We start from the raw sequence: 24,917 nt of genomic DNA, 5'->3' as shown, positions 1-24,917 counted from the left end.
TTTGGCAGGGATTACAGCCTTGAGCTGGGTATGACTACAATCTTGGCATACCTGTATTTGGGGAGTTTCTCCCATTGTTCTCTGCAGATCCTCTAAAGATCTGTCAGGTTGGATTGGGAGCGTCGCTGCACAGTTATTTTCAGGTCTCTACAGAGATGCTCGATTGGGTTCAAGTCCAGGCTCTGGCTGAACCACTCAAGGACATTCAAAGACTTGTCCCGAAGCCACTCCTGCGTCTTCTTGGCTGTGGGTTGTTGTCCTGTTGGAGGTGAACCATCGCCCCAGTCTGAGGTCCTGAGCGCTCTGGAGCAGGTTTTCATCAAGGATATCTCTGCACTCTCTGCTCCGTTCATCTTTCACTCAATCCTGACTAGTCTCCCAGTCCCTGCCGCTGAAAAACATCCCCACAGCATGATGCTGCCACCACCCTTCACAATAGGGATCGTGCCAGGTTTCCTCCAGACTTGACGCTTGCTTAGTTTGATTTGTCATTCAGGCCGGAGAGTTCAATCTTGGTTTCATCAGACCAGAAAATATTGTTTTTCATGGTCTGAGAGTCTTTACGTGGCTTTTGGCAAACTGTCATGTCTGTCTGGCCACTCTTCTGTCTGGCCACTCTACCATAAGGGCTTTTTACTGAGGAGTGGCTTCCGTCTGGCCACTCTACCATAAGGGCCTGATTGGTGGAGTGCTGCAGAGATAGTTGTACATCTGAAAGGTTCTCCCATCTCTAGAGCTCTGTCAGAGTGACCATTGGGTTCTTTTATTATTAATTTTTTTTTTTACCCCTTTTTCTCCCCAATTTCATGGTATCCAATTGTTTTAGTAGCTACTATCTTGTCTCATCGCTACAACTCCCGTACGGGCTCGGGAGAGACGAAGGTTGAAAGTCATGCGTCCTCCGAAACACAACCCAACCACCCCACTGCTTCTTAACACAGCGCCGTCCAACCCGGAAGCCAGCCGCACCAATGTGTGGGAAGAAACACCGTGCACCTGGCAACCTTGGTTAGCGAGCACTGCGCCCGGCCCGCCACAGGAGTCGCTGGTGCGCGATGAGACAAGGATTTCCCTACCGGCCAAACCCTCCCTAACCCGGACGACGCTTGGCCAATTGTGCGTCGCCCCACGGCATGGCTGGCGCTGCAATACAGTGCCCTTAACCACTGCGCCACCCGGGAGGCCAACCATTGGGTTCTTGGTCACCTTCCTGACCAAGATCCTTCTCCTCCGATTGCTCAGCTTGGCTGAGCGGCCAGCTTTAGGAAGACTCTTGGTGGTTCCAAACTTCTTGCATTTAAGAATGATAGAGGCCACTGTGTTCTTGGGGACTTTCAATGCTGCAGAAATAATTTGGGACCCTTCCCCAGATCTGTGTCTCGACACAATCCTGTCTCCTCAACTCCAACCCCATGGCTTGGTTTTTGCTCTGACATGCACTGTCAACTGCGGGTCCTTAGTGTGTACCTTCCCAAATCATGTCCAATCAATTGAATTTACCACAGGTGGACTCCAATCAAGTTGCAGAAACATCAAGGATGATCAATGGAAGCAGGATGCACCTGAACTCAATTAAGAGTCTCATAGCAATGGGTCTGAATACTTGTACATAAGGTATCCTGTTTTTTATTTTGAATATATTTGCAATAATTTTTAAATACCTGTTTTCACTTTGTCATTATGGGGTATTGTGTGTTGATCGATGAAGATAAAATGTATTTAACCCATTTTAGAATAAGGCTGTAACGTGACAAAATGTGAAAAAGGGGAAGGGGTCTGAATACTTTCCAAATGCACCGTATGTCAGCTCAATCTGAAATTACTTTTGAAAGACACATTGTTGAGGTCTAATAGAATTCCATCAAAAGCTTCGTTTACATTCCAAACCTTTTTATAAATCATTGCAGGTAAACCTTAATGTGAAAGTTACCCACATTAGATATTATTGACTGTACCTGAGAAACATGAGGTTTGTGTTCACCAGATTCATGTTTTCATTGATGCGATTTATATTACAGCCCCCAGTCTGTGCAGTCAGCAGCATCTCCAGCACCCAGCTATCTGTCCATGAAGAGTGACCAGTCAATGGGTCAGCCCATTAATTTCAGAGATTTTGCTTTGTTTGAAGAACACCGGTGAGTTTAACATTCAAAGGGAAGTATTGATAGATAGAAGATGGGAATATAGTTTAGTTCAAATGGAATATGCAAAACAGGAAAATTTAATGACCGAGAATTATAAGGTTCTTTCACCAAAAAGATGACTGAAATAATTGGCTTAAAGTTCCAACCCCTCATTGGTTTGAATAGTGTGAGCACCATATAGGTAGAGAATATTGTACAGAACAAAGTATTGATGACGTCTATCCATTACGTACATACCCCAACCAGAAGCCATGGATTACAGGCAACATCCACACTTAGCTTAAGGGTAGAGTTGCTGTTTTCAAGGAATGGGAGTTTCAATTGGAAGCTTATAAGAAATCACACTATTTATATATATATATACTATCACGACGACAAACAGACAAAGCGTCAATACAGGACCAAGATTGAGTGAAGTTCCTTCTATGCTCGATTCAAGGCAAGCAATACTGCCCCTGCATGAGAGCACCAGCTGTTCCTGACGACTGTGTGATCTCACTCTCCGTGTGAGTAAGACCTTTTAAACAGGTTAACATTCTTATTACCAGGACGTGTGCTCCGGGCATGTGCTGACCAACTGGCAGGTGTCTTGACTGACATTTTCAACATGTCCCTGACCGAGTCTGTAATACCAACATGTTTCAAGCAGACCACCATAGTCCCTGTGTCTAAGAATACTAAGGTAACCTGCCTAAATGACTACTGACCCGTAGCGCTCACGCCTGTACTCACGTCTGTAGCCATGAAATGCTTTGAAAGGCTGGTCATGGCACACATCAACACCATCATCCCAGACACCATGGACCCACTCCAATTTGCATACCCCCCAACAGATCCACAGATGACACAATCTCTATTGCACTCCACACTGCTCTTTCCCACCTGGACAAAAGGAACAACTATGTGAGAATGCTATTCATTGACTACAGTTCAGCGTTCAACACCCTAGTGTCCTCAAAGCATATCACTAAGCTAAGGACCCTGGGACTAAACACCTCCCTCTGCAACTGGATCCTGGACTTCCTGACGGGCCACCCCCAGGTGTTAAGGGTAGGTAACAACAAATCTGCCACGCTCATCGTCAACACAGGGGCCCCTCAGGGGTGCGTGCTTAGTCCCCTCCTGTACTCCCTGTTCACCTATGACTGCATGGCCAAGCACAACTCCAACACCATCATTACGTTTGCAGATGACACAATGGTGATAGTCCTGATCACAGACACCGATGAGACAGCTTATAGGAAGGAGGTCAGAGACCTGGCAGTGTGATGCCATAAAAATAACCTCTCCCTCAATGGGAGCAAGACAAAGGAGATGGTCATGGACTACAGGAAAAGGAATGACGAGCACGCTCCCATTCTCATTGACGGGGCTGTAGTGGAGCAGGTTGAGAGCTTCAAGTTCCTTGGTGTCCACATCACCAACAAACTATAATGGTTCAAACACACCAAGACAGTTGTGAAGACGATTGTCTAGAGCCAAACGGAGAACACCGTATTGTTCGTGAGAGTCCCATCTTTCCATAGAGGGGTCATAATAGTTTGTAGGCCAAACCGTTTGAACACTACAGATAATTTTGTGAGAAGACCGATCTCATGGTCTAACAAATACAGCTCTAGCTCTGTCACCTTTCGCTAGATGTGGAAGTGTTCAGATGCGGTGGATTGAGATTCATCCAATGCAAAAAACAGACAGATTTTTATGGGGATTGTTTTATTATGCTAATTAGATGTTCGCGCCGACATTGACTTTAGGGGGTTAATGCAGTAGGTGCTTGAATGTATAAATGTATCCCACTTTGTTTCAGTCAATTTAACCGCTCACCGTCTCCTTGTTGGTCAATGAAGAGTGACCAATCCATGAACATTAAGTTTGGAAGAGATGCCTCCATTCTAGATGTCAGGTGTGTATCAGTGTCTGAAAATGTCAGGCCACATTTTCCTAATTATATGAACCATGTGTACATACAGAGAGCTCCAACAGTGACACATTGTTTGGTTGTTTTGGCTCTGTACTTCAGCACTTTGGATTTGAAATTACACTATGATGTTAAAGTGCAGAATGTCAGATTTAATTTGAGGGTATTTCCATCCATATCGGGTGAACCTTTTAGAAATGACAGCACGTTTTGTACATAGTCCCCCCCCCCCAAAAAAAAAAAGTATTGTGATTTTATAGTAGTAAAAAGTTACATATTCATAGTACACGATGACTACATCAAGCTTGTGACTCTACAAATTGGTTAGATGCATTTGCTGTTTTGGTTATGTTTCAGATCATTTTGTGCCCAATAGAAATTAATTGTAAATAATGTATTGTGTCATTTTGGAGTGTTATTGTGAAAAATGATGACTGAGAAAGTTATAGAATCACAAATATCATACCGCCATCGGTAAAAGACAGTACTGTGCAGCCGTCTTTATCGACCTGGCCGAGGTTTTCGACTCTGTCAATATTCTTATTGGCAGACTCAACAGCCTTGGTTTCTCTAATGACTGCCTCGCCTGGTTCACTAACTACTTCTCAGATAGAGTTCAGTGTGTCAAATCGGAGGGCCTGTTGTCCGGACCTCTGGCAGTCTCTATAGGGGTGCCACAGGGTTCAACATTCTGTATACATCTGGCCCTTCTTTGGACACTGTGTTCATAAACCTCCAAACGAGCTTCAACGCCATACAACACTCCTTCCGTGGCCTCAAGCTGCTTTTAAATGCTAGTAAAATTAAATGCATGCTCTTCAACCGATCGCTGCCCACACCCGCCCGCCCGACTAGCATCACTACTCTGGACGGTTCTGACTTAGAATTTGTGGACAACTACAAATACCTAGGTGTCTGGCTAGACTGTAAACTCTCCTTCCAGACTCACATTAAGCATCTCCAATCCAAAGTTAAATCTAGAATTGGCTTCCTATTTCACAACAAAGCATCCTTCACTCATGCTGCCAAACATACCCTCGTAAAACTGACCATCCTACCGATCCTTGACTTCGGCGATGTCATCTACAAAATAGCCTCCAACACTCTACTCAGCAAACTGGATGTAGTCTATCACAGTGCCATCCGTTTTGTCACCAAAGCCCCATATACTACCCACCACTGCGACCTGTATGCTCTCGTTGGCTGGTCCACGCTACAAATTTGCCGCCAAACACACTGGCTCCAGGTTATCTATAAGTCTTTGTTAGGTAAAGTTCAGCTCCCTGGTCACCATAGCAACACCCACCCATAGCACGCGCCCCAGCAGGTATATTTCACTGGTCATCCCCAAAGCCGCCTTTCCTTCCAGTTCTCTGCTGCTAATGACTGGAACGAATTGCAAAAATCACTGAAGTTGGAGACTCATATCTCCCTCACTAGCTGTAAGCATCAGCTGTCCAAGCAGCTTACTGATCGCTGCAGCTGTACACAGCCCATCTGTAAATAGCCCATACAACCAACCACCTACAGTGCCTTGCGAAAGTATTCGGCCCCCTTGAACTTTACGACCTTTTGCCACATTTCAGGCTTCAAACATAAAGATATAAAACTGTATTTTTTTGTGAAGAATCAACAACAAGTGGGACACAATCATGAAGTGGAACGACATTTATTGGATATTTCAAAAAAATTTAACAAATCAAAAACTGAAAAATTGGGCGTGCAAAATTATTCAGCCCCTTTACTTTCAGTGCAGCAAACTCTCTCCAGAAGTTCAGTGAGGATCTCTGAATGATCTAATGTTGACCTAAATGACTAATGATGATAAATACAATCCACCTGTGTGTAATCAAGTCTCCGTATAAATGCACCTGCACTGTGATAGTCTCAGAGGTCCGTTAAAAGCGCAGAGAGCATCATGAAGAACAAGGAACACACCAGGCAGGTCCGAGATACTGTTGTGAAGAAGTTTAAAGCTGGATTTGGATACAAAAAGATTTCCCAAGCTTTAAACATCCCAAGGAGCACTGTGCAAGCGATAATATTGAAATGGAAGGAGTATCAGACCACTGCAAATCTACCAAGACCTGGCCGTCCCTCTAAACTTTCAGCTCATACAAGGAGAAGACTGATCAGAGATGCAGCCAAGAGGCCCATGATCACTCTGGATGAACTGCAGAGATCTACAGCTGAGGTGGGAGACTCTGTCCATAGGACAACAATCAGTCGTATATTGCACAAATCTGGCCTTTATGGAAGAATGGCAAGAAGAAAGCCATTTCTTAAAGATATCCATAAAAAGTGTCGTTTAAAGTTTGCTTTTCTGCTTTTCTTCAGCAGGGACAGGGAAGATGGTTAAAATTGATGGGAAGATGTATGGAGCCAAAAATAAACATATCCAGGTGTTAGAATGGCCAAGTCAAAGTCCAGACCTGAATCCAGTCGAGAATCTGTGGAAAGAACTGAAAACTGCTGTTCACAAATGCTCTCCATCCAACCTCACTGAGCTCGAGCTGTTTTGCAAGGAGGAATGGGAAAAAATTTCAGTCTCTCGATGTGCAAAACTAATAGAGACATACCCCAAGCGACTTACAGCTGTAATCGCAGCAAAAGTTGGCACTACAAAGTATTAACTTAAGGGGGCTGAATAATTTTGCACGCCCAATTTTTCAGTTTTTGGATTTGTTAAAAAAGTTTGAAATATCCAATAAATGTCATTCCACTTCATGATTGTGTCCCACATGTTGTTGATTCTTCACAAAAAAATACAGTTTTATATCTTTATGTTTGAAGCCTGAAATGTGGCAAAAGGTCGCAAAGTTCAAGGGGGCCGAATACTTTCGCAAGGCACTGTACCTCATCCTCATATTTGTTTTTTGTTGTTTTGCTCTTTTGCACACCAGTATTTCTACCTGCACGTCCTCATCTGCACATATATCACTCCAGTGTAAATTGCTAAATTGTAATTACTTCGCCGCTATTGGCCTATTTTTTTTGCCTTACCTCCTTACTTCATTTGCACACACTGTAAACAGATTGGTCTATTGTTATGGACTGTACGGTTGTTTATCCCATGTGTAACTCTATGTTGTTTTTATTGTCGCACTGCTTTGCTTTATCTTGGCCAGGTCACAGTTGTAAATAAGAACTTGTTCTCAACTGGCCTCCCTGGTTAAATAAAGGTGAAATAACCCCCCCCCTCCAAAAAAGAAATACTAACCTCTCCTGTTATTGTAATGGTGAGAGGTTAGCATGTCTTGTGGGTATGATATAAAATGCTAACCTCCCCTGTTATTGTAATGGTGAGAGGTTAGCAGGTCTTCGGGGTATGATATAAAATGCTAACCTCCCCTGTTATTGTAATGGTGAGAGGTTAGCAGGTCTTGTGGGTATGATATAAAATGCTAACCTCCCCTGTTATTGTAATGGTGAGAGGTTAGCAGGTCTTCGGGGGAATGATATAAAATGCTAACCTCCCCTGTTATTGTAATGGTGAGAGGTTAGCATGTCTTCGGGGTATGATATAAAATGCTAACCTCTCCTGTTATTGTAATGGTGAGAGGTTAGCATGTCGGGGTATGATATAAAATGCTAACCTCTCCTGTTATTGTAATGGTGAGAGGTTAGCATGTCTTGGGGGTATGATATAAAATGCTAACCTCCCCTGTTATTGTAATGGTTAGAGGTTAGCATGTCTTGGGAGTATGATATAAAATGCTAACCTCCCCTGTTATTGTAATGGTGAGAGGTTAGCATGTCTTGTGGGTATGATATAAAATGCTAACCTCCCCTGTTATTGTAATGGTGAGAGGTTAGCAGGTCTTCGGGGTATGATATAAAATGCTAACCTCCCCTGTTATTGTAATGGTGAGAGGTTAGCATGTCTTCGGGGTATGATATAAAATGCTAATCTCCCCTGTTATTGTAATGATGAGAGGTTAGCATGTCTTGGGGGTATGATATAAAATGCTAACCTCCCCTGTTATTGTAATGGTGAGAGGTTAGCATGTCTTGTGGGTATGATATAAAATGCTAATCTCCCCTGTTATTGTAATGGTGAGAGGTTAGCATGTCTTGTGGGTATGATATAACATGCTAACCTCCCCTGTTATTGTAATGGTGAGAGGTTAGCAGGTCTTCGGGGTATGATATAAAATGCTAACCTCCCCTGTTATTGTAATGGTGAGAGGTTAGCATGTCTTGTGGGGTATGATATAAAATGCTAACCTCCCCTGTTATTGTAATGGTGAGAGGTTAGCATGTCTTCGGGGTATGATATAAAATGCTAATCTCCCCTGTTATTGTAATGATGAGAGGTTCGCATGTCTTGGGGGTATGATATAAAATGCTAACCTCCCCTGTTATTGTAATGGTGAGAGGTTAGCAGGTCTTGGGGGTATGATATAAAATGCTAACCTCCCCTGTTATTGTAATGGTGAGAGGTTAGCATGTCTTGTGGGTATGATATAAAATGCTAATCTCCCCTGTTATTGTAATGGTGAGAGGTTAGCATGTCTTGTGGGTACGATATAAAATGCTAACCTCCCCTGTTATTGTAATGGTGAGAGGTTAGCATGTCTGATATTTGTGCTTCTGTAACTTTCGCACTCATTATTATTCACAATTTATTCAGGATTATCCGTAGTCATGGTAGCATCTACATGAATTTAGACGTGTTTTAGAAACATCATATCTTCCTATTTATATTAAAAGTGACTCCAAAATGACACAATACATTATACTGGAGTACAGAGCCAAAACAACCAAACACTTTCCCAATACTGTTGGAGCGTACTGTGAGTTAGGAAACCTCTTGTCCATTTATCAAGGTACCCTTTAAGACCTAAAACTAAGGGGTATTCAGGTACTTTTTTCAGTCTTGAAAGTTGCTGCACAAAGTTTTAAATTTGAGGTGGTACGTGTTATATATGCTACATATATATATTATTATTATTATTTATTATTATTACTATATTGCTACCAGCTAGCATAATCTCTCCCCCTTTGTGCAGTGCACTGACAGCCAGTCTGCTGGCAGAGGACCACTTCAGATGCTCAGTGTGCACAGAGGTTCTTAACGAGCCAGTCTCCATCCCCTGTGGACACAGTTTCTGCAGGCAATGCATTGAGACCTATTGGAACAAGCCAGCGAAGAAACAAGTATACGACTGTCCCGGGTGCCAACAGAGATTCAGAACATGTCCCCATCTCTCCAGAAATTCAGCCTTGGATAAGGTGATCCGGAAACTCCGGCAGACAGGATTCAAGGTCCCTGCACTTCCCCCTCACCGCTACGCTGGACCCGGAGATGTGGCCTGTGATCTCTGCACTGAGAAACAGCTCAAAGCTGTGAAGTTCTGTCTGACCTGCGCTGCCTCTTACTGTGAGAGCCACGTTAGGCAGCACTACACTGTAGTGGCACTGCAGAGACACACACTGGTGGAGGTGACTGGAAACCTGGATCAGAAACTCAGCGTCGAAGAACAACAGATTGCAGTAAAGCTGGAAGATAAATTGGCACAGATGAATACAGTGTTTGCTGAGGAAAAAACACAAATAAATAAACTGACGCAGGTACACTTTACTTTATTAACTAGAGGAAACTAATAACTAATACTAATAGTATTTCCTCTCTGTACTAGGCCGGATTAACTAGATAATCAGTATCCCACTTATACAGTACAGTTGCGATTATGATTTGATTTTCTCCCCAGAATGTAAATAATCCAACCACTGAGTTAACCTGTTATGCAAAGAGGTCATCCAAAGGTAAGATACAATTCTGCTGTTGAATGATAGTACAGTTATTTGTATTTTCTGCAATAGCACGATAGTGTTGTGTTTGTGTTTCTCTCTCCTGTGATCCTCAGATTGGGCAACCGACTGTTTTGTGCTGGCTGCCCTTGGTCGTCCCCTAGACCTTGGGATGATGTATGACTGCTGCAATGATTGTCTTTGCTCAGGTACACTTATTGTGTTTTTGATATATATATATATGAAATAATATGTTTAGTAATAAAGCAAAGGTCTTTACAGACAGCTGGATTTGCTGATTATCTCTGCGACTTTTCTCTGACCTTGATTTAGTTGGGTTGTGGGGTTTTATTTTGAAGGGAAATAACTTGAATTATTTGAGAACATTGACCCAGATGATAAAAAAAAAACTGGAATTCTGTCAATTCTGCTGTGAAATTAATATCATTTTATCTCCTAAGATGTCGGTCTATGGGATGAGAGCACAATAGCCAACATGCGTCAGTCTCTGCCTCGGCCTCACACAGAGGTGACGTGTATTGAAGGAGACTCCCTACAGGACAGATTCAGGGCTCTGGATGTTTCCATTTCTCTAAGGGCCAGTGTCTTGTCTGGGCTGGTGGAGGTTGGTGGTGCTGCTGAATACCTGAACCATCCTGTTCAGTCCAAAAACAAGGACCGGGTCACTCTACAGTACAGAACCACTACCAGGCTGGACATGCTCAGTCACAGGGTATTTGAAGAAACCGTCCAAAGGGAATCAAAGGCAACACACGTGGTGATGGCTGTTCTCTATGGAGCTCAAGCATTTTTTATCTTTGACAAACGCGTCAGTGGAGAGAAAAGGGCTGGTGGAGGAGAAGCCGATATGCACAGTGTTATCAAGAAGATGACGCCCTCCTTCAGTGCAGATCATATGTTATCCAGCTTGAGTGACAATGAGAAAATAAACCGTTTGTTGTATCAGTGTACACTCCACAGTGATGTAGACCATATCAATGGCTCCATGACTTATGGCCAAGCAGTACAAGCTCTTGAAACTCTCCCGAAGCACCTTGGACAACAGGGAGAGAAAGCAGTGCCTCTGTACGCATGGCTCTATCCTCTGAGGAATCTGGACACTTCAATTCAGATCACTCAAGGCTTTCTCTCCGAGGCCGAGGACGTGGTGGAGCATCTGAGGCAGGTCACCATGAGATGCCAGGACACGATGACATTATTACAACTCAACGATGACGTGATGAAATGGTTCCCCAGTGTGAAGGAAATATTTGCAGAATTTTCTGAGCTGCTGCAGACGTACCAGTCTGAGTTTAAGAGAGGGCTTGCTATGGCAGTAAAGACTGTGAGAGAGAGTGAAGAGATGGATGAAAAGAGCCTGAGAGACATTCTCCAGAACCATGACCAATCACCATTCTGTTCTCAGCACACACATCAGTGGCTTAACAACAAAGAGGAGGAGATAAAAGCTCTGCTTATCTGCAAAGAAAAAAACATCCCCATTGTAAAGAAGGTCCAGGAGAAAGCAAACAACATCCCCATGGGGCGGGAGGTCCAGGAGAAAGCGAACAACATCCCCATGGGGAGGGAGGTCCAGGAGAAAGCAAACAACATCCCCATGGGGCGGGAGGTCCAGCAGAAAGCAAACAACATCCCCATGGGGCGGGAGGTCCAGCAGAAAGCAAACAACATCCCCATGGGGAGGGAGGTCCAGCAGAAAGCGAACAACATCCCCACATGGGAGAAGTTCCAGGACAAAGCAAACAACATCCCCACATGGAAGAAGGTCCAGGAGAAAGCAAACAACATCCCCACATGGAGGGAGGTGCAGACCCCAAACAGGACGCTGTGCTTCACGCTCACCTCACTGAGGGGTGAAGATCCATACCTTTCCACCATGAAGCAATACATACATTCTGCACTAGAGACCACCACAAACCAATCAGGGATCACCAGACAGCAGCAGACACAGCATGCCTTCAAGCCTCCAGATTTAACTAAAAAAATACAGTCTGACCTCCACTTGTTCACCACATCCAATGAAGACAGAAGAGATGGAGAGAAATTCAATTTTATTGTTGCAGTTATACCAGATGTCACCTTTCCTGGATCCCGCATTGGTCTGTATCAAAATGGTCGTCTTATCGGCCGCAATTTCAAGCTTGGATCAAAGCCAAATCCAGCCGAAGTAACAGACATAAAACAGAACAGCTTCAGTCTGAAATTTCCTCAGTCAAAGGTCATGAGTCCTGTGAAATACAGAATAGAGTATACCGCAGAAAGTGATATTCAATGGACTGTTGGATATTTACCATCTGGTCCTGGATCTGTGGGTCCTGACCAGTGTAACACTTGTAAGTTGCCCGGTTTGAAACCTGACACTAAATACCAGGTTAGATACAGTGCTGTGGACAGCTCTAGTATGAGTGACTTCAGCACGGTCACCATGGTAAAGACAAACCCAAGGTCCACACCTGGACAGCCCTGTGTGAAACTGCTGGACGGAGAAGACGTCAGAGTCACATGGCAGATGGCGGAAGAGGAAGATGGTGGTCCCGTGCTACGTTATACCGTGGAGTTCAAAGAGGCAGGGCTTGAAGGCTGGTCCCGTGTGTCAACAACGGGGCCTGAACGTACATGCACTTTATCTCAGACCTCCAGTACTTGCTACCGTGTCAGAGTCTCTGCAGTCAATGGAGAGGGGGACACGAGTAAACCCAGCACAGAAACAGACATCCCTGTAAATGGTGAGTAATCACTATGGATTTTATAACTTAATATTTGTCATTAATTCATAAGACGTGATCATTCTCGAAAATCCATTACTATAATCTGTAGCATTACCCATCTGGCAAACATTCTCCATGCATTAAATTGAAGCAATTTAAGTCCATATAATATTGATTTATCTTTTTCAGCCTGGTCCATAGACCTCTCACAAAGGAAAGCCTCCCTCCTCCTAGAAGTGCTGAAACTCCAACCAGAGAAGAAACCAGTTGAGCTGAAGGGCTGGTCAGATGACAAGAGTGAAGTGAGGAGTTTCCTTCAGTGTCTGCCCTACATCTCACAGCTGAGGTGAGTGTTTTCCCTGCAACTAGAAGATCATCATTGTTTTACTAGTGAGCGACTCTTCCTTTTGTGTTCCTGTCGTATAAAATCTCCCTCTAAGAGCTTGTCATTGGCTTAACCATTTCTGACTCAGAATTACTCGCAATATGACGTTCATTTGAGAAGCTCTGGGAAGGTATTTCTTGACAAAACAAAGGGGTGTAATGGGTTTGCACTCAAAAAGATGTCGCATAAAAATGCATTATTTTGTGTTTTTAAATACATTTTCAATGCATCAGGGATAGCGTACACAGACGTTGTGGCTTTATACAGCCTTCTTCAGGGTGTAGGTATAATTGTATTTTAATTTAATTTAAAACAGCATTTGTGAAGAACAACACAAAAACAGCAGATGATTCTAATCAGGGTTGTCAGTCATCTGCCAATCAGGGATGTGGCTTTTCCCGATCTACCGGTGTACAAATTAGTTACAAAGAAATACAGAATTATAGAGTATGGGAGCAGGCATGAAGGCCAATTCACAAATCAATCGTCCCAGGTGCCCGCTCACCTAAATAGATCACATCAATTCATGAGATAGCCCACCACAAAGAACCTCAGGCATATCCATTCATAAATATATGGGGCCAACTCATAAACGATATTAAAAATCTGATATGCACAGTGTTCTTGTATAACAGTCTAAATGTTACTCATAGGAAGGAGGTGAAATCAAATTATTTCTTTAAACCGTGTGGAAATACATAATTCTATTTATATCCACATGGCTGCTCTTTGGAAATGATGGTAAATTATGGCCATAGTCATAAATCCACTATTGGAAGTCAAGATAATCGCCTCACCAAAATGCGAGACCCTTTATAGAACAAAATAATTGTATTCAAGAATTTTTATTTATTTTATTATTATTTTATTTCACCTTTTATTTGACCAGGTAGGCCAGTTGAGAAACAAGTTCAAGTTCTCATTTACAATTGCGACTTGGCCAAGATAAAGCAAAGCAGTTCGACACATACAACGACACAGAGTTACACATGGAATAAACAAAACATACAGTCAATAATACAGTATAAACAAGTCTATATACGATGTGAGGAAATGAGGTGAGATAAGGGAGGTAAAGGCTAAAAAAGAGACTTAAAGACTTTAATTTAAAGACCCTCGCGCCCTTCTGTCTCAATGTAGACTTTGATCTGAAGCCATTCTTGTGATTATTGTGACTTTGCCATTGTAATTGTTTTGTAAACTTGTGTAGTCAAATGAATCTATGATCGTATGCTATCCATTTGTTGTTTGTATGCTGTTCTTTGTATAACATTTTAATATTTGATAATTAACCAATGATATTAGGCCACTCTTGGCCATGATTACAGACACCTGTGTATTTTGACACTATATAAACGAGTCATCCCGATGTGTTTGTGATTACACCCCGATGAAGACAGCTTGGCTTTCGAAACGTTGGTAATTAAATGTTTGCATCTGAGCTCCTAGAGTGTGTGGCTCTCTTTTATTATCTAGTTTTCTACTCCGCTAGCCAGCACCTCTAGTCAGCACCGCTAGCCAGCACCTCTAGTCAGCACCTCTAGTCAGCACCGCTAGCCAGCACCTCTAGCCAGCACCTCGTCTTAATAGGTGTGCGTTTCTTTTTCTTCTAAAAGGCAAAAAAAAGGCCATGGTGGAAAAGTAAATACAATATAGCAAGTAAAACACTGGAATGGTAGATTTGCAGTGGAAGAATGTGCAAAGTAGAAATAAAAATAATGGGGTGCAAAGGAGCTAAATAAATTAAATAAATACAGTAGGGAAAGAGGTAGTTGTTTGGGCTAAATTATAGGTGGGCTATGTAGAGGTGCAGTAATCTGTGAGCTGCTCTGACAGACAATTGCGTCGCGCTGGGATTGAAAAAGGTTCATCCACCCGGTGGAGGTGACCATGTGAGAATGTTCATTGACTACAGCTCAACGTACAACACATCACTAAGCTAAGGACCCTGGGACTAAACACCTCCCTCTGCAACTGGATCCTGGACGGGCTTCCCCCAGGTAGTAAGGGTACCGGTACATAGCCTTGTTATTGTTATTTTTTTGTTTGTTTAAGTAAATATTTTCTTTAAAACTGCATTGTTGGTTACGGGCTTGTAAGTAAGTATTTCAATGGTATTCGGCACGTGACAAATAAAATTTTATTTGATTTAAGCATTATGCAACAACTTGAGTGCAAACCCATTACTCCCTGTGGCAGACCAGGGGGTTTTGGTCGATGTTTACACAGATCGGACACGGACAGAGTAGGATTAGCTCGGTTTCAAGGGTGTTTTATTTAAATAATAAATCAAAAAAAGAAAAGGTCTCCCCGGTGAGACCCTCTCCTGGACACCGTCTTCTGGGCCCCCGTTCTTGCTGTATCCTGTCGGGCACAAAAAAAAAAACTGAACTCCCTCCTCATACCTCTGCAAGCGTCCCCAACTATACTGGAGTCCTTTCCTCCCCCCCCCAGTCTCTCCCCTGTGTGCTGCCCTTCTGGCAGCTTTATGGGCCTCGCACGGCTGGTGAGCAATCAATCCTTGATTACTCACGAACTCCCAATCAGCCCCAATTAGTTCTGGCCGGAGAGCCCATCGAGACCGGGCGAGTCCAGCAGATGGAGACATCGCCAGGCCTCGACGAGTCTCCCCCTGGTGGCTGAGTAGTATACATCTGAAATGCCTTACCTGACGAAATGTCTCAGAATCATATCATTTCTATTTGTTCCCGGATGTAAGAATGTATTAATGAGTTAGGGATTTATTTAGTGATATAAAAATGTTTATCAGTGTTTTAAATGGCCTAATAAACATTTGCCAATAAATGACAGTTCTAACATCCTAGTTTTGATTTACATTTGGTTGAGTTGTCAACTAACTAAATGTAATTGGATTTGGGTTAAAAGTTGAGTTATTTAAAATAATAATAATACATTATATACCTTACGTAGATGACTTTCTGCAAATCTAATCAGTTTCCCGTGTTGATTTAATCACAGATTTTTGTTGGTTAAAATGACGTGGGAACAAAATGGATTGAATCTGTTTTTGAACAGTGGGTAATGATATTAAAATGTGTTTCTTTGCTTAAAATGAGGTTTGTGAACAACAACAACAACGCAGGCGTTATCCAGTTTGTGCTCAATCTGAGTGTCGCAGCAGCAGACCACGATGCAAGGACAGGATGGAATTGGTCGAAGTTCCTATCCCTGGTATGGAGCTACAGCTCCTTCCCATTCAATGAAGATGTTCATCCTTCAGATCAATGTCACTTCCTTCTGGATCTTTACTCGTGTGCAACGGCATCTGGTATTAAAAAGGGCAGGAGTCTCATTCCATTACTTCGGCCAGTTTACCAGTCAGCTCCAGCAGTCTGGTACGTGAATCTGGCTAGAAGAAAGGCCTCCGTCTTCCTCGAAGTTCTGAAACTCCAACCAGTGAAAAGGCCAATGCAGGTGAAATGTTGGTCAGATAAAGAAAGTGAAGTGAGGAGTTTCCTTCAGTGTCTGCCCTACGTCTCACAGCTGAGGTGAGTTATCTACCTCAAACAAACACTGGTATCTACAAATAAACATCGATAATAAAACTACACACACAATCAGTGAAATTACCATGTTTAATGAAAGTAGTGCCCAGGGAATATCTGTAGCAATACACATCATCAAGACAGACGAGAGTGATCATTTCAATTCGCCTGAAGTACAAAAATGTATATTGTGTGCAACAAAACTTAACATCTTTGCTTCCAGCTTTCAACATGTTTTAATATTGTGTATTTTATTTTGTGTTTTTCAGTTTTAACGACAACAGTCTTGTGTACTTCCTACGGAAAAATAGAGAGCAGGCCGAGCAGTTTGCCGCTCTCTTCCAAGCTCATGGCTTTACCTTGTCATTGGGAGGAGAGTTACCCAGGCAAACCTGCACTTCTGTGGGGAGAATCTTGGCCCTCTGTACCTCAGGAGTGAAACTCGGTCTCACACCCAGCAAGATTTCTCTCCGAGGAGCTTCGATTCTCTTCAGACATCCGTTGATGCTACACAACCTCATGTATGCAAATGTATCAATACTTCAACAAACACAAATCTATACATTTAATTGATTTTCCCTCAAGTTTTCATTGCTAATCACAGTTTTTTTTTTTTATATTACAATTTTCAGACTAAATGAGATCATGACAGTGAAACTGACCAGACTGCTTGCGACTGGTAGAGTCAGTGCTCCAATGGGGGTTGAGGAGATTTCGCTGGTTATTGAGAACTCACAACTATCGGAGGATGTGCTTTCTAGGGTCCTGAGTAGTGTGGCGTCCCTGCTGAGAGTCTGGACTGTGCAGCGTCTGGACCTGACGAAGTGTACTATCCACGGTCACTCTCTCATCCTGTTGCTGGGTCACCGGGGCCCTCTGAAACTCAAGTGAGTCTGCAGAATACCGTTATTGCTGTAGTCTGGTGAAAGGTTTATGTTTTACGATTTATATGTGTGCATGCTCTTATGTATGTGGGGCGGCAGGTAGCCTAGTGGTTTAGAGCGTTGGGCCTGTAACCGAAAGGTTGCTAGATCGAATCCCCGAGCTGACGAGGTAAAGTCTGTCGTTGTGCCCCTGAACAAGGCAGTTAACCCACTGTTCCTAGGCCGTCATTGTAAATAAGAATTTGTTCTTAACTGACTTGCCTAGTTGATAAGAGAATTTCCAATCCCAATGATAATAACAATCAATCAATAGCTCTGACCAATCTCTGAGGTTTGTAAGACCATGGGTATAATAATAATCAATCAATAGCTCTGACCAATCCCCGAGGTTTGTAAGACCATGGGTATAATAATAATCAATCAATAGCTCTGACCAATCCCGAGGTTTGTAAGACCATGGGTATAATAATAATCAGATGCACATATGCACGCAAACAGACGCCCACACATGTCCTGCTACGCACACACTGTCTGTCTCACTTCCCAGCCGACAGAGATAGTGACCTTGTCCTTGAGACGTACTCCCAAGTCAGGTCGGCACAGAGCTCAGACAGTCTGTGTTTTAAAATACCATAAAGGCATATTGTTTTACCCTAATTCTGACGTGGACTACACATTTATTGATTATGATTTCATACATTCTAATCAATTCCATACAATTATATGTTTCAGGGCGGAATATTCTAATCATTCAATTAACAGACAATTTTCACCTATCACTAGTAAAATACAAAAATGTATGTTCTCACCTGACAGACTGTGTCCAGACACTCTTCAGCAGCTGGCTGTAGTTGTGCATGAAGCTCGGGACAAGGACCTGACTCATTCATTCTTAAAGAAAGTTGGTGGAGACCTGACCTCTTGCAGGCTGGACTGGGAAGTGCTTCTTTCTCTGCTGCAGTATTCAAACCAACACATCACAGTGAATCTCAGAGAGAACAGGATTTCAGAGAGAAACATCACAGATCTTCGTCCCTTTCTGGGCAGGATTATTTTAAAGAGGTATTTCCTGTTTGACACCTTTATATCCTAGTTTATCTTAAGAAACTAAATACATTGGTTTTCGTGTAAAGAACCGTCATTTTAAAAGGGAAGTGACTTGTTTCCCATGATGCAGTGTTGAGAGGAATCTGCTGCTGCTGTTCCTCCACTGCTACTCTGCCTCAAAGATCCAGCCAGGGGCAACAGCCCTGCTTGGGGCTCTGCAGCACAGACTGGACTTCTCCTCCTCTGTGGACCTGTCAACAAAGGACCAGGGGAAGGCTCTGTGTCTGAGCTCTGCTGACTGCAAGGTCATCGCTAGAGTCCTGAAGCATAGCCGTTACGTCACAGAGCTGATCCTAAGCGATTGTGAGATTTCAGACAGAGCACTCAGGAAGCTGCTGCTGAAAATCCCACGCAGAGTTAATCTCAGGTTAGAGACACATCTGTTCAATAGATCAGTCCAGGCTAATTTGTTGTTTTTAGAATCCCAGACTTTAGCTTTTCAGGCTTGGTTATGAATGACATTTTGCCTTTTCAGAAACGTTGCATCTCTCCATCTAAACTGGCTGACCTTGTCTCTCTCGTTTCTCTCTGACTCAGCCCCAGTAAAGCCATATTGGTTCAACTTGTACAAACTTGTAACAAGAATAATGCAGTGCATCATGCAGGATCTCTGATCAGAGCCCTGGGCGGGGAGATGGACCTCAGTGAGACCATGCTGGATCAGAAGGCCTGTAGTTCTCTGGCCCTGGTTCTGGAGCATTCAAAGGGGCTATCAGAACTGGACCTCAGCCGCTGCCAACTCACAGACCACCACCTACAGCCTCTGCTCGCACACCTGCACAAAGTCCAAGTCCTGGAGTGAGTGTTTTTGAAGATCATAATGAAAATCAAACTCATATACATATTACTAGTTTAAAAAAAAAGAAAGCATATATTTTGGGAACGTCAATAGATTGTGATGTTGGGTATATAAAAGATTACAATGCGAATGTGGTTTTAACATTTTATAAAAACACAACGTTGCACTCACTGCTTGTGCATCTTTTAAGAAAATGTTATTTGCTCCAATCATCAGCATAATGTGGCGCATCCAAAAAGACTCTGTTGCTAATTCACTATGCACATTCTGCTAGGGTTTAGTAGTTCTCCTTCCCTAATGAAGACCTGTTCTGTTGCTAATTCACTATGCACATGCTGCTAGGGATTAGTAGTTCTCCTTCCCTAATGAAGACCTGTTCTGTTGCTAATTCACTATGCACATTCTGCTAGGGATTAGTAGTTCTCCTTCCCTAATGAAGACCTGTTGCTTACTAGTACTACGCTACTGTATGTAAAGAAATTATTATGCAATATATTCCCTGTACTTAATGACATTATTTCCCCCCCCCCTCTTTCTCTCTCTCTCTCTTCTCTCCTTTCTCTCTTTCTCCCCTCCTTCTCTCCTTCCTTTCTCCTTCCTTTCTCCCCTTCCTCCTTCTCCTTCCTTTCTCCTTCCTTTCTCCTTCCTTTCCTTCTCCTTCCTTTCTCCTTCCTTTCTCCCTCTCTCCTTCCTTTCCTTCCTCCTTTTCTCCTTCTCTTTCTCTCCTTCCTTTCTCCTTCCTTTTCTCTCTCTCCTTCTCTCTCCTTCCTTTCCTCCTTTCTTCCTCTCTCCTTCCTTTCTCCTTCCTTTCTCCCTCTCTCCTTCCTTTCTCTTCTTTTCCCTCTCTCTTCTCTCTCTCTCCTTCCTTTCTCCTCCTTTCTCCCTCTCTCCTTCCTTCTCCTCCTTTCTCCCTCTCTCCTTCCTTTCTCCCTCTCTCCTTCCTTTTCTCCCTCTCTCCTTCCTTTCTCCTTCCTTCTCCTTCCTCTCTCCTTCCTTTCTCCTTCCTTTCTCCCTCTCCTTCCTTTCTCCTTCCTTTCTCCCTCTCTCCTTCCTTTCTCCTTCCTTTCTCCCTTCTCCTTCCTTTCTCTCTCTCCTTCCTTTCTCCTTCTTTCTCTCTCTCCTTCCTTTCTCCTTCTTTCTCCCTCTCTCCTTCCTTTCTCCTTCTTTCTCTCTCTTCTTTCTCCTTCCTTTCTCTTCTTTCTCTTTCTTTCTCTCCTTCCTTTCTCTTCTTTCTTCTCCTTCCTTTCTTCCTCTCTCCTTCCTTTCTCCCTCTCTCCTTCTTTCTCCTTCCTTTCTCCCTTTTCCTTCTCCTTTCTCTTTCTCCCTTTCTCCTTCCTTTCTTCTTCCTTTCTCCCTCTCTCCTTCCTTTCTCCTTCCTCTCTCCTTCCTTTCTCCTTCCTTTCTCCCTCCTTCCTTTCTCCTTCCTTTCTCCTTCCTCTCCTTCCTCTCTCCTTCCTTTCTCCTTTTCCTTCCTTTCTCCTTCCTTTCTCCTTCCTTTTTCTCTCCTTCCTTTCTCCTTCCTCTCTCCTTCCTTTCTCCTTCCTTTTCCTCTCCTTCCTTTCTCCCCTTTCTCCTTCCTTTCTCCTTCCTTTCTCCTTTCTCCTTCCTTCTCCTTCCTTTCTCCTTCCTTTCTCCTTCCTTCTCTCCTTCCTTTCTCCTTCCTTTCTCCCTCTCCTTCCTTTCTTCCTTCCTTTCTCCTTCCTTTCTCCTTCCTTTCTCCCTTTCTCCTTCCTTTCTCCTTCCTCTCTCCTTCCTTTCTCCTTCCTTTCTCTTCCTTTTCTCTCTCCTTCCTTTCTCTCTTTCTCTCTCCTTCCTTTCTCCTTCCTTTCTCTTCCTTTCTCCCTCTCTCCTTCCTTTCTCCTTCCTTCTCCTTCTTTCTCCTTCCTTTCTCCTTTCTCCTTCCTTTCTCCTTCCTTTCTCCTTCCTTTCTCCTTCCTTTCTCCTTCCTTTCTCCCTTTCTCCTTCCTTTCTTCCTCTCTCCTTCCTTTCTCCCTTTTCTCCTTTTCCTTTCCTTCCTTTCTCTCCTTCCTTTCTCCTTCCTTTCTCCCTCTCTCCTTCCTTTCTTTTCTCTTTCTCCTTCCTTTCTCCCTCTCTCCTTCCTTTCTCTTCCTTTCTCCTTTCTCCTTTCTCCTTCCTTTCTTCCTTTCTCTTCCTTTCTCCCTTTCTCCTTCCTTTCTCCCTTTCTCCTTCCTTTTCCCTCTCTCCACCTTCCCCTCTCCTTCTCCCTTTATCCTTCCTTTATCCTTCCTTTCTCCTTTCTTCCTTTCTCCTTTCTCCTTCCCTTTCTCCTTCCTTTCTCCTTCCTTTCTCCTTCCTCTCCTTTCTCCTTCCTTTCTCCCTTTCTCCTTCCTTTCTCCTTTCTTTCTCCTTTCTCCTTCCTCTCTCCTTCCTTTCTCCCTTTTTCCTTCCTTTCTCCTTCCTTTTCCTTCTTTCTCCCTCCTCCTTCCTTTCTCCCCCTCTCCTTCCTTTCTCCTTTCTCCTTCTTTCTCCTTCCTTTCTTTCTCCTTCCTTTCTCCTTCCTTTCTCCTTCCTTTTCTCCTTCCTTTCTCCTTCCTTTCTCCCTCTCTCCTTCCTTTCTCCCTTTCTCCTTCCTTTCTCCTTCCTTTCTCTCTTCCTTTCTCTCTTTCTCTCTCCTTCCTTTCTCTCTCTCTCTCTTAGTCTAAGTCATAATGCAATTTCCAACTGTTTGAGTAAGAAAATACTGAAAGCTGTCTCCACCAGCAAAGGCCACACAGTTTGGTGAGTTGGGATTGTTTGTTCACTGTATGTCCTCTGTGTAAATCTTTCTCCATTAGAATTCAATATTTTTTAAAAATTAATTCATGATTGGGAAGTGAGAACAATGTGTTTTTAAGGTGATTTAACATTTAACAGGGTGGTAGGCTACTCTGTTTTTGTAATATGCAGTATTTTGTATTTTTACAGGCTCACAAACAACAGGATGAAAGCCAAACCATGTTCCTGTCGGCATCGTTAATATGACAGAATCTTTCTCCATGTAATCTTGCACACACACGTTTGTGGGGGAAATTGTCATTCATACCAATATTCATAAAATGTTGGAGGGCATTTTTATTATTGAGAGCTATGTAAAGAGACTTTCCCAAAAGATTTGCCTATTTTTTTAGTGAGTTGTTCTGAAAGTAGCGCCCAGGAGACAAAATGGGTCCCCAAAAATGTACACTATGTCATATACTATGTTAGAACACCTACTCATTCAAGGTTTTATTTATTTTGACTATTTCCTACATTGTAGAATAATAGTGAAGACATCAACTATGAAATGGCACATATGGAATCATGTAGTAACCAAAAAAGTGTTAAACAAATCCAAATATATTTGAGATTCTTCAAATAGTCACAATTTGCCTTGATGACAGCTTCGCACACTCTTGGCATTCTCTCAACCAGCTTCACCTGGAATGCATTTCCAACAATCTTGAAGTAGTTCCCACATATGCTGAGCACTTGTTGGATGCTTTCCCTTCACTCTGAGGTCCGACTCATCCCAAACCATCTCAGTTGAGGTCGGGTGACTGTGGAGGCCAGGTCATCTGATGCAGCACTCCTCATCTCTCTCCTTCTTGGTAAAATATCCCTTACACAGCCTGGAGGTGTATTGGGTCATTATCCTGTTGAAAAACAAATAATAGTCCCACTAAGCCCAAACCAGATGGGATGGCGTATCGCTGCAGAATGCTGTGGTAGCCATACTGGTAAAGAGTGCCTTCAATTCTAAATAAATCACAGACAGTGTCACCAGCAAAACACCTCTGCACCAACACGCCTCCTCCTCCTTGCTTCATGGTGGGAACCACACATGCGGAGATCATCCGTTCACCCACACCGCGTCTCACAAAGACACGGCGGTCGGAACCAAAAATCTCACATTTGAATTCCAGACCAAAGGACAGAGTTCCACCAGTCTAATGTCCATTGCTCGTGTTTCTTGGCCCATTCAAGTCTCTTCTTCTTATTGGTGTCTTTTAGTAGTGGTTTCTTTGCAGCAATTCGACCATGAAGGCCTGATTCACGTACTCTCCTCTGAACAGTTGATGTTGAGATGTGTCTGTTACTTGAACTCTGTGAATCATTTATTTGGGCTGCAATTTCTGAGGCTGGTAACTCTAATGAACTTATCATCTGCAGCAGAGGTAACTCTGGATCTTCCTTTCCTGTGGCGGTCCTCATGAGAGCCAGTTTCATCATAGCGCTTGGTTTTTGTGACTGCACTTGAAGAAACTTTAAAAGTTCTTGACAATTTCCGTATTGACTGACCTTCATGTCTTAAAGTAATGATGGACTGTCGTTTCTCTTTGCTTATTTGAGCTGTTCTTGCCATAATATGGACTTGGTCTTTTACCAAATAGGCCTATATTCTGTAATGGCTGTTGGTGGAAGAAGGTGAGGACCAAGGTGCAGCGTGGTACGTATTCATATTTCCTTTAATTAACTGAACACTAAATACAAAAGAACAAGAGAATAAATGAAAACCGAAACAGTCCCGTATGGTGCAAACACTGAAACGGAAAACAACTACCCACAACCCATAGTGGGAAAACAGGCTGCCTAAGTGTGGTTCTCAATCAGAGACACCGATTGACAGCTGCCTCTGATTGGGAACCATACCAGGTCAAACACCTAGAAATATAACAGAACAAAACAGAATGCCCACCCCAACTCACGCCCTGACCAAACTAAAACAGAGACATAAAAAAGGAACAAAGGCCTGGACGTGACAATACCACCCCTACCTTGTCACAAGACAACTGATTGGCTCAAACGCACTAAGAAGGAAAGAAATTCCACAAATTAACTTTTTAAAAGGCTCACCTGTTAATTGAAATGCATTCCAGGTGACAACCTCATGAAGCTGGTTGAGAGAATGACAAGAGTGTGCAAAGCGGTCATCAAGGCAAAGGGTGGCTATTTGAAGAATCTTAAATATAAAATATATTTTGATTTGTTTAACGCTTTTTTTTGGTTGCTACATGATTCCATATTTGTTATTTCATAGTTTTGATGTCTTCACTATTATTAGCTGTTAGATATTGCTGCACTGTCGGAACTATGAGCATTTCGCAATAACATCTGCTAATATTATTTTATTTTATGTAAAAAAAAAAAAAATTTATCAGGAAATACAAACTACCGATCAAAAGTTTTAGAATAACTACTCATTCAAGGGTTTTTCTTTATTTTGACTAGAAAATAGGTATTCTAAAACTTTGAGTAGGTATGCTAATACAACTGCACACAACTGCACACAAATCTAAGTAAAGGAACAGAATAAGAATATATACATATAAATAAATGGATGAGCAATGACAGAACGGGATACGCAAGACTCAATAGATGGTATAAAATACAGAATATACATCTGAGATGAGAAATGCAAGATATGTAAACATTATTAGTGACTAGTAATCCATTTATTAAAGTGGCCAATGATTTCAAGTCTGTATGTAGATTGTATCCTCTCTGTGTTAGTGGTGTGTTAGTGGTGGCTGTTTTAACAGTCTGATGGCCTTGAGATTCTTTGCAACTCTGCCTAGAAGTTTAGCATCCCGGAGTCGCCTCTTTGACTGTTGACGTTGAGACTGGTGTTTTGCGGGTACTATTTAATGAAGGAGCCAGTTGAGGACTAGTGAGGTGTCTGTTTCTCAAACTAGACACTATGTACTTGTCCTC

The 24,917-nt window shown here is 42.8% G+C and overlaps 1 protein-coding gene across 2 annotated transcripts in view; it reads left to right on the top strand.

Annotated features, from left to right (window-relative positions):
• LOC112262502 overlaps positions 1-22,545 on the top strand; it is a 40,577-nt gene extending 18,032 nt beyond the window's left edge. For both annotated transcript variants that reach the window (XM_042331243.1, XM_042331242.1), the window contains 15 exons: positions 2,019-2,135; positions 3,952-4,047; positions 9,075-9,636; positions 9,777-9,831; positions 9,933-10,025; positions 10,278-12,563; positions 12,735-12,891; positions 16,008-16,439; positions 16,706-16,957; positions 17,069-17,323; positions 18,137-18,382; positions 18,498-18,794; positions 18,965-19,225; positions 21,885-21,965; positions 22,152-22,545. In XM_042331243.1, coding sequence (XP_042187177.1) covers positions 2,019-2,135; positions 3,952-4,047; positions 9,075-9,636; positions 9,777-9,831; positions 9,933-10,025; positions 10,278-12,563; positions 12,735-12,891; positions 16,008-16,439; positions 16,706-16,957; positions 17,069-17,323; positions 18,137-18,382; positions 18,498-18,794; positions 18,965-19,225; positions 21,885-21,965; positions 22,152-22,203 — 5,242 coding nt within the window. In that variant the 3' untranslated portion in view covers positions 22,204-22,545. The remainder of the gene's footprint in view (positions 1-2,018; positions 2,136-3,951; positions 4,048-9,074; positions 9,637-9,776; positions 9,832-9,932; positions 10,026-10,277; positions 12,564-12,734; positions 12,892-16,007; positions 16,440-16,705; positions 16,958-17,068; positions 17,324-18,136; positions 18,383-18,497; positions 18,795-18,964; positions 19,226-21,884; positions 21,966-22,151) is intronic.
• Positions 22,546-24,917: the final 2,372 nt, after the last annotated feature.

Source organism: Oncorhynchus tshawytscha, linkage group LG12 (assembly GCF_018296145.1).
Source record: "Oncorhynchus tshawytscha isolate Ot180627B linkage group LG12, Otsh_v2.0, whole genome shotgun sequence".
Classification (NCBI taxonomy): Eukaryota; Metazoa; Chordata; class Actinopteri; order Salmoniformes; family Salmonidae; genus Oncorhynchus; species Oncorhynchus tshawytscha.
Note: the sequence above shows the minus strand (reverse complement) of the source record. Positions and strands in the feature narration are given on the sequence as shown.